The sequence below is a fragment of the Lipotes vexillifer genome, unplaced genomic scaffold, assembly GCF_000442215.2.
Source record: "Lipotes vexillifer unplaced genomic scaffold, Lipotes_vexillifer_v1.1 scaffold1261, whole genome shotgun sequence".
NCBI lineage: Eukaryota > Metazoa > Chordata > Mammalia > Artiodactyla > Lipotidae > Lipotes > Lipotes vexillifer.
Genome location: NW_006796548.1, coordinates 153,759 through 163,726, shown reverse-complemented (window position 1 = coordinate 163,726; position 9,968 = coordinate 153,759). Strand labels below are relative to the sequence as shown.

Sequence of the window (9,968 nt, the reverse complement as noted above, 5' to 3'; positions counted from 1 at the left end):
GACCTTGTATGTAATGAGAATTTAATGGTTACCAGGGGCTGGGGGTGGGGAGGTATTGGTCAAAGGGTACAAACTCCCAGTTATAAGATTAGCAAGTTTGGGGATCTAATACACAGCTTGGTAATTAAAGCTAATGATACTGTATCATATCCTTGGGTGTTACTAAGAGAGTAGATCTTAAGTGTTCTCACCATAAAAAAGAAATGATAACTATGTGATGGGATGCAGGTGGTAGCTAATACTATGGTGGTAATCATTTTACAATTTATAAATGTGTCAGATGGACACATGCACCTTGAACCAACACAATGTTATGTGTCAATTATATCTCAGTGAAGCTAGAAAAATAAAATAAAACTTAACCTTGCCAAAAAGAGGTCTGACCTTTGCTCTCACCTTCTGGACGGTAATCTTTGTTTGCCTGGGGAGTCTGGGACTAGCCAGATAGTAACAATGTGATTTTTCTTAAAAATATGTTTCTTCTTGTAAAATCAACATCCTAATAACTTGGCTAAGCCAGTGCAGCTGGACTGCAGCTGGTGGCACGGAGCCAGCTGCGCCCCAGGGTTGGTCAACCAGCTGCAAAGGCCCCTGGGCCACTGGCCCAACCAGCCAAAGGCTAAGAGGTGGCAGTTTTAATGTCACACGTTGGAAAAGTGCCATCTTGACCACACTTTCTGGCAGCATTCGATATTCTCAGAGGGGGGCCTAAAATTTTGTAGGCAAGCCCCACGGGTGGGTGATGCTGCAGAAGTGGGTGATGCCGTTGATGGCGTTCAGGGAAAAGAGGAAGGAGGCCGTCAACTTGCCCCAGAACATCAGGGTGAGGCCGATGAGCGTGACCTGGCTCCTGAGAAGGATCCGGAAGTTCAGGAGGCCCCCAGAGGAGAAGGTGAACGAGACAAGGAACAGGGTGGAGCCTATGGCCCATTCGCACCATGAATGGGGGTCCTCACACACCTGGGACACCATGAGGAGCTCCAGGACCAAGATGGCAACCCCCACGGCCAAGGTGGCCACGCTGTGGGCCACGGCCATGCCTGAGGCCAGCCTGGGCACGTGGGCCTGACTCAGGTCTTGGAGACAGTGCAGCCCAGTCTGGTTGGAGGCGGTGCAGAAGCGCCACAGCCGGAAGAGGCAGTTGTCGGCCAGGAGCCAGTGGTCGTCACAGATGGAGATGGAGGAGAGGGCCACAGGCAGAGGGAGACACGAGACGATGAGGGCCCGGATGAAGGATTCAAAGAAGGGCCGGTGGGGCCTCCTTTGGGCCAGCAGCCTCTGGGCTTGCACGCAAAGCCTGCAAGGACCGTCCATTCGGGAGACGAGGAGGCGAGCTGGTGGGATGCATCCACTAAAGGAAGCTCACCCACAGGGCAGTGGTCCTGCCAGGGTGCTGACTGCCCTTTGCAGAGCCTCACGCCTGAGGAGAGGGGTGGGAAGGGGTCAGTTCTCAAACAAACACCTTGCACCCCTCTGCACGCTACCGAGGGCTGTCATCCTGTGCGGGGGCTTGGCCGTGTGCTCCTGCCTGGCTCCCTCACACCTCTCTGCTCAGTAACAATGTGATTTAGGATGGGGGCTGGCCATACCAGAAAGACCAACCGCATGACTTAGGGTGCGGGCTTTGGGTCACACAGTATCCATTGACCAATAAGTCCAATCAATCAATCAATCAATCATGCCTACCCAGTGGAGGCCCAATCAAAACTCTGAATGCCGGAGGCTCAGGTGAGCTGCCCTTGTTGGCAGCGCTCTGTGCATATTGTCACTCATGGATGCAGGGAAATGAACACACCCTGACTTCACATGGACAGGACAGTGGAAGCTCAGCTGATGTGTCCCCAGAATCCACTCTATTCCTGTCTTCTCTTGGCTGTCTTCTCTTGGCTGGTTTGACTCTGTCATTTCCCTGTAATAAACTGTAACTGTGAGTAGAATAGCTTTCACTGAGTTCTGTGAGTTCTCCTAGTGAATGATCAAACTTAAGGGCAGTTTTGGAAACCCCTGAACCTGCAATTGGTGTCAGAAGTGACGGTGGTCTTGTGGCCTGTGTTGTCTTTAAACTGTACAGTTGACTAAACTCCCACACACTGGCATGTTGAACAAATGAATAAGTGAGTGGGTTGTCCTGAATTGCTCACAGTCAAAGTCAAACAAGTACCCTAAGCCTCTGGGGTAGGGACTCTTTTTTTTTTTTTTTTTTTTTTTTTGCGGTACGCGGGCCTCTCACTCTTATGGCCTCTTCTGCTGCGGAGCAACAGGCTCCGGACGCGCAGGCTCAGCGGCCATGGCTCACAGGCCCAGCCGCTCCGCGGCATGTGGGATCTTCCCGGACCGGGGCACGAACCCGTGTCCCCTGCATCGGCAGGCAGACTCTCAACCACTGCGCCACCAGGGAAGCCCTGGGGTAGGGACTCTTATCACCCCTTTCACAGGCAAGGAAGCTGAGGCTCAGAGAAGTGAAGCAAGTGGAGGGGCCAGGATGGGAACCAAACCTTCTGGACTCCAGCTCAGGATCTGACCACCATAGGGTACCCCCTCCCCCCCAACAAGGGCCCTTCCACCCTCACAAGCCAGGACCTCACCAGCCCAGGACCCTCTGGGAAACAGAACAGATAAGGGCTAAGACAGACCAAGCCTTCAGCCCCAGAGGCATTTCAGAGGAGGGTGGGCAGGTCTCGGGCCTTCCCAGTGCCCTGTCCACAGCCTACCTGGCCTTGCATCAGGCTGCAACTCAGATGTCTTCATGGTCAGGCAGCTCACTTAAAAGATGAAGCAGGGACTTCCCTGGTGGCACAGTGGTTAAGAATTCGCCTGCCAATGCAGGGGACACGGGTTCGAGCCCTGGTCCGGGAAGATCCCACATACTGCAGAGCAACTAAGCCCGTGCACCACAACTACTGAGCCTGCACTCTAGAGCCCGCTAGCCACAACTACTGAGCCCACGTGCCACAACTACTGAAGCCCGCGTGCCTAGAGCCTGTGCTCCACAACAAGAGAAGCCACGACAATGAGAAGCCCGCGCACCGCATAGCCCCTGCTCGCTGCAACTAGAGAAAGCCCATATGCAGCAAGAAAGACCCAACACAGCCAAAATTAATAAATAAATAAATTTATTAAAAAAAAGATGAAGCAGCAGGGGGATGCTGAGGAGGGGCAGGGGAAGCTGAGGTAGACGGAAGGTGCGCTCCAGAGCAAGGCACCATAATCTTTGTTGAGGTTCTTGTTGTTTTAAACATAGAACAAGGGCCAAACCAGACACGAATTCCGGTCACCAGTCTGCGACCTCTGAACTCCATAGCCTGAACCTCCCCACCTCCACCACTTGACCCCTCACCACGCTGCTCGAGCTCCTCAGCTCCTGGATGGTCCTGTCCTCTTACTGCAGAGCCACTGCCATGCAGTTCTCTGCCCTGGGCAGTCTTCCTGTGCTCTTTGAACCACCCAATTCCCACCTATTTTGCTGGTCTCAGCTTCAAAGCCATTCTTCGGAATTTTCCTCTGACCCTGCACATTCAGTACCAGAACCCAGGCCTCTTGACCTCAACCCAGGGCTCTGGCCCTTCCTACTCTGCTATAAACTCTCTGTCCCCTAGGCTTTCTCATGGCTACTCCAGAATCAACTAATACTCATTTAGATGATCAGTCAATCAACTAACGTTTCTCTTATTGGGCACTTTCTGTTTATCAGGCTCTGTTCTAGGCACCAGGGAAATGATAAACAACGAGAGTAGGTTCTCACCCTCATTGACCTTAGGGGAAGTCAGACAATACAGCGATCATCACACAGATAGATACATAATCACACACTGTAATAAAGACTATGTATGCAGAGAAGTGGAGAGTTTTTAAGAAAACTAAGAGAAATGGGAAGGCTAATTTAGACTGGGGATCAGAGAAGACTGGGGAGTCAAGGTCTCCATCTTTTTTTTCTCTTATGAATTTCTTTCTCTGTACACTAATAGACTTGCTATTGGCGTTGAAGTTCCTTGCTCCAGGCTCGGTACACAGGAACTGTTCAATAAATGTTGGCTCCTGTTACAAATTTTCTCCCTACCTCCGGCCACCTGTCACTCACATCCTCCTCCAGAGGCAAAGGACAGGTGTCTCTGGAGGTAGAGGGAAGGCTAAGGTGACCTCATCTTTTGGCCTAGACTTTTGTCTCAGTCCCCAAGGACTGATAGCCAGAAAAAGGAAGGAGGCACCCTTTGACTCCTACGGTGAGCCGAGCATGGTGCCAGGCCCTTTACAGATGTGCTTTCACTGACCACGGCAACATCCCATGGGGTGGGTGCTAGTACAATCCCCATTCTGCAGATGGGGAAACTGAGACCCAGAGAGGTGAGGGTAGCTCATGGGCAAAACTGAGATAAGAACCTAGAGTATCTTGGCTCTGGAGTCCACGTTCTTCCTGCAGCTCAGCAAGCTGCCAGAATAAACACAGTGGCTGGTAGTAGGAAAGACAAAAGCAAACAAACAAAATAACCACTGAAAACAATGTGGAGGCCTGTTAACTGAGGATTAGTTAAATTAATGATAGAATATTCACTCAATAGAATCCTGTGCTGCTGCTTGAAAAAATGAAATAGATGAATGCTTTCCACACTCCTGTACTGTTTTTGGGGGGGACCGGGTTGCCATAAATCAGCCTATATCTACAGCTATTTTAAAGGGGGTATCAAGCTCAATTCACAGGTGTGGAAGAAACAGAATATCTGTTTTTTTTTAATTTTTATTTTTACATTTTTTATTTTTTGGCTGCGTTGGGTCTTCATTGCTGAACGCGGGCTTTCTCTAGTTGCAGCGAGCGGGAGCTACTCTTCGTTGCGGTGCACAGGCTTCTCATTGCGGTGGCTTCTCTTGTTGCGGAGCACGGGCTCTAGGTGCGTGGGCTTCAGTAATTGTGGCACGCGGGCTCAGTAGTTGTGGCTCGCAGGCTCAGTAGTTGTAGCTCACGGGCTCTAGAGCACAGGCTCAATAGTTGGGGTGCACGGGCTGAGTTGCTCCGTGGCATGTGGGATCCTCCCGGACCAGGGATTGAACCCATGTCCCCTGCACTGGCAGGTGGATTCTTAACCACCGCACCACCAGGGAAGCCCTGTTCATTTGTTTTATATCAACTTTCTTTCTATGCAAAGCCCCATCCAGCCAGGCTGGTGGGAAATTCAACCTCAGCCATTTTTCATTTCCCTCCCCAACACACATGACCCCTCCTGAATAGTGCAAAAGTCCTGGGGTTGCAGGTAGCAGCAAGGCAGTGGGCAGAGCAAGAAAGATCTGGTATGGGGTGGGGGGAGGTGGTGGGCAGCTCGGGCAGGGCAGGGAACTGTGCTTTCACCCTTTGAGGTCTCACCTGCTCCCCGGGCTCTGCCTGGCTCCAACTCAGCAGGAGTTGCTCATAGAACATCTTTGCTCATAGAACTCACAGCCCTCGGCCTCCTCTTCCAGTCATGGAGAACTTCTTTGGGGTCTGGGAAGAACCACCCCCATCCCTAATCAAGTTCCTTTGGGGCTCTCTCCTCTCCGTCCAGGAGGCGCCTCTGCTGCCCCCATCACCACCCCCTCCCCCACCGCCCAGAAGCTGCTCAACAAACTTGGACTTTTGGATACCAAAGGCAGAAGGGGAGGTATATTTTGCAGGTAACCTCTCTCTCCTGCTTCCCACTCTTCCTCAGACCTCCCCCAAGACAAGGAGGTCCAGAACCTTGTTCTCCCATGTTTGGCAGAGGAGAGAAAATTTAATATCTCAAAAAACTGTCTTGTCCACTTTTTCACTCTTATCACTAAGGAAATTCCAAGGGTTTTAGGAGCTCTGTGCCGGGAACAGGCAAAGACCAGATATATATTTGATCACAATATCACAAAGTATAATAGTGTCCATGGGAAAGAGGAAAAGAGTAAAGCAGAGGTGCCAAGTTAGTCAGATCATGGGAGCAGGGCTGAAGTCCAGGGCAGGGGCAGGGAAAAAAAACAACTGTCTTGTCACAATTTCTCCTGCTGCTAAACATATATGTATGTATATATAAATATATACAATATATAGTTATTTATAAATATACACATATATATGGGGGGTGCTGTACTGTTGCTAGCCCACAGTCCTGAGGAATGGAGGTAAGTTTCTCCTGTTTATTATTTTTATTAAGACTAAACATCTCACGTTATATCATTTAGAAATGCATTCAGCTGCAAGGAACTTAATGCCCAACTAATAGGGGCTTAAATTTATTGGTGTTTGTTTTCCTCACATAACAGAAGTCTGGAGTCAGGTACAGTAGGGTTTATGCAGCAGCTCAAAAGAGCATCAAGGACTTAGACTCCTTCCATTTTTCTGTACCACAATCCTCACCATGTTGGTTTCTCATCCTCGGGCTCATTGCCTCATTGTCCCAAGATAGCTGCTGTGGCTCCAGGCATCGTATTTGTGTTAAAATAGGAAAAGGGGGAATGAGTAGTGCCTTGTAAAAGAAAATCAGAAACTTTTCTAGAATTGCTCCTTAGCATCCCCACTTGGGTCTACTTAGCTAGAATGTTTTCGGGTACCCACTTCTAACTCTCAGGGAAGCTGCAAAGTGACAGTTGACTTTTCCCGCCTTTGTGACAGAGGCAGGAAAGGGAGAAGGGGCTTGGGAATGTCTGCTGGTTAACCACAGTGTTTGTCTCATGAAAGCACCATGTTTTATGATTTACAAAACCGCTACTATTGCCATTTTACGGAAGCTGCAATTGAGGCCCAGAGAGGAACTGAGTTGCCTAACTTCAGGTGACGAGATAGTGGTGAGACAGCCATGGAAACAGAACTGGAGCCGAGCCCAGAGCCCTTTCCAGCACACCACACTGCCTGTTTCCCCACGTGATCTGCAGGTCTTGCACCCACTCTGCCCAGATATTTGTTCTACAACTTTGTCCAAAGTTGCTCCAGAGCAGGCTGGGCTGAGGCTGCTGGTGGTAGCTCTGCAGGGACCACAGCCCAGGTGTTGGGAAGCAAGTGTCGGGCAGCAGGTGTCCAGGGACAGAGCACAGGTCTCCGGGGATGAGGGCAGCTGCTTCCCCATTAGCAGTCCAGCAGGGAAGCCCAGCCTGTCAGCACTGGCAGACAAAAAGAGCTGGGGTCCTACAGCCTGTCCCACAGACTGGCAAAGGAAGGGAGGTGACAAAGGAGAGTGAGACAGAAGAGAGGGGATAGAGAAGAGGATATGAAGGAAAAGAGGAAGGAGGTGATGGAAGAAAATGGGGGAGGGAAGATGTGTGGAAGCCATGATGCTGAGCAGCAGGGGATGAGGGGGATACAGCAAGCAGGCTGAGTGGGCTTCCTAGCCCCTGGGGGGGGCAGAGGGTCAGGCCTGACACCTGACACCCCCATCAACCACCAGGTACAGAAGTGTGACCACTGTCTCGCCAGAGAGAACAGGGGCTGAGGAAACACGGAGGGAGAGCTCCCTGCCTGGGGGATACGAGGTGGCTTCTCAGAGCCAAACTGGGACCTGAAACTCCTTAGCCAGCATTCAGGCTCTTCAGTCTGGTTCCAGCTTCCTTCCCTGCCAGGCCTGCCCCAACCCAGACCCCGGCACAAATCATGCTCAGTACATGTTTGTTGAATGAATAATTGAAAAACTGTAGAGCAACAAGGATACAAAAGCAGGATAAAAGTGTCCACTTCTACAAACCTTTGAAAAAGGTTATCGGGAGCACAAAGTGGGCTTTTTCTCCCTAAAGTGAGATAAGGAGAGAAATGAAATCTCATGTGCTGCGGGGGGAGGAAGCTCAGGCTGCTCCGTGGAGAGGTCTCCTTCAGCTGAAAGCTACCAGGGGACAAAAGCATCCACAGATCTGTCTCAAGGTGAGAGAAGGCTTCCTCGGCCCCTGCCCGACTCCAGGCCCCCGCCCTGGGCCCTGGTACCTGCCTCTAGCTGCTGCACCCTCCACTTCATCCAGGAAAAATTTTCCAAAATAACCATCTGACCACGTCACTACTCTGCTCTAAACCCTCCAGGACCACCCCCTGGTCAGCTCACAACTTCACAGCCTCTCCCCTGCTCAGAAACCCTCCATGGCTCCCCTCTACCCTCAGGACAGTACCTGGTCTCCTCACCATGGCCCTCAAGGGCCTGTGTGACTCAGGCCCAGCCCAACTCTCCGAAGCTCACCACCTCCTGACCCCTACATGCTCTCTGCACTGCAACCGCCCTATGTTTCTCATTGGTCCTCAAGCACCCTGCTCTCTTGCTCACATGCCACGTCCTGTCCCTTGGGCGTTTTCGCTCCCCCTGATCTGGCCGACACCCACTGTCCTAACAGGGGCTGCGGCAGGCACCTCCTTGGTGCACTCGTGCACCTGTGCTGCCCCCATGACCCTAAATCTCCTTAGAAGTGGGCTGCGTCCCTGGCCACTGCATCCCAGCCCCCAACAAACCCCAGTCACCTCGATTTCTGTTATGACCTGAGGATGGACATCACAACGTCAAGACCAGGCTCAGGAGGCCCCAGCCAGGAGCCTGTTCGTCCCCCGCACATTGCTGTGCGCCTTCAGAAACGGGTAACCTGTTTCACCTGAGCCTCACAGCAGCCTGGGTACAGGTGGCGTTTTTCCATCTGCTGAATGAGGAGCCAGGGCCCAGAGGGGAAGACTTGCCCGGAGCCCCACAGGAGCCCCGTGGCTCTTGCAGTTCAGCGGATCCAGGCAGCTTGGCCGACTTTAGAGCACGCGCTCTTCCCCACCACACCCTGGGGCCAGAGCAGGGGCCAACGCCTACAGCAGGGAGAAGTGGAGGGTGGTGACAAGTTCTTCAGGAGGACCCTAGAGGCGGGTCAGAGGTGGGCAGGACCTCAGGATGGGCGCTGGTAAGATGGCCCGAAGACCAGCCTCTCAGCCTCCCCACGTGAGCCCCCTCTCCACCCTGACTCTGGCCTCATCACCCTGCTCCAGGGCCCCCTCTTCTGACCCCCAGACTCCCTTTTGCCAAAGCCCCTCCTTCCTCTATAGCCCCAGCCCGCAGGCTCTCCATGGCCCAGAGGACAGAGCCAGGGCCCCTCCGTCTGACCTTCAAGGCCCCTCATGGTCTGGCCCTTCAGCCCCCTCTGCCCTGACATTCTGTTCCCAGCCCCTGCACTGGGCCCAGACGGGATGGGGCCCGTGCCAAGATTGAAGGGCACAGACGTGGGAGGAACACACACCGGCTTCTTTATTGGCAGAGTCTTAGAGACTCAGTAAGGCACGGAGCCCAGGAAGGGGACGGGGTGTCCTGGAGTACATGCTCAGGAATACCCGGCCCCAGTGCTGGGCACCCCATCGCGGTGAGCACTCCTGCTCTCTGAGCAGCTCTCAGTGCTTCTCTCCTTCAGGACCCTCTCCTGGGGAGCCTTAGAACAAGGGGCCCTTTTTTCCCAAGAGGGCAAATGTGGGCGAATGCGGGTGAGGGGAAGGAGGAGGGAGCTCCATGGTGGGCGTGGGGGGGGCAGCGGGAGGGAGGGGCCTGACGCTCCTCCTCCCTGAAGGCACTACGAACAGAGGGGCCCAGCTCAGAGGCATGTCCCGGAGGCATGGCGGGTGCTCAGCCTGCTGTCACTGAGCCCCGAAGCACCAGGTGGGCTGGCTGCAGGGGGCCACCTCAGCTGAAATCACGGTTGGGCAGGAGAAGGGGGGCTACCAGGGTCCACAGGTAGAGAAGCAGCCCTGCCCAGCTGGCACAGATCTTCACCCACACGGCGGTCCACGTGCTGATCATCTTCCGGGTCTCACTGGGTCTGGAACACACCATCATCCCAGTGAGCCTGGCCCTGACGCTGTGATCTCAGCCCTGACCCCGACCTTAGGATCTAGCTGCGACCCCTGACTTCACCTCTGGCTGTTACCCTGTAAACTCTAGCGCTGTCTCTGATTTTTTTTTTTTTTTTTTTGCCGTACGCGGGCCTCTCACCGTTGCGGCATCTCCCGTTGCGGAGCACAGGCTCCGGACGCGCAGGCTCAG

The 9,968-nt window shown here is 53.1% G+C and overlaps 1 protein-coding gene and 1 pseudogene across 4 annotated transcripts in view; both read right to left on the bottom strand.

Moving 5' to 3' along the window:
- Nucleotides 1-708: 708 nt before the first annotated feature.
- On the bottom strand, nt 709-1,314 carry LOC103078433 (voltage-dependent calcium channel gamma-like subunit pseudogene; annotated as a pseudogene).
- A 7,844-nt stretch (nt 1,315-9,158) lies between these two features.
- The window catches only part of SERINC2 (serine incorporator 2), a 44,603-nt gene continuing 43,793 nt past the window's right edge, over nt 9,159-9,968 (bottom strand). Inside the window, exon 10 of one of the 4 annotated variants that reach the window (XM_007468648.1) lies at nt 9,159-9,744. In XM_007468648.1, the coding sequence (XP_007468710.1) occupies nt 9,609-9,744 (136 nt within the window). In that variant the 3' untranslated portion in view covers nt 9,159-9,608. The remainder of the gene's footprint in view (nt 9,745-9,968) is intronic. The other 3 variants (XM_007468647.1, XM_007468646.1, XM_007468649.1) reach the window with 3 other exon arrangements.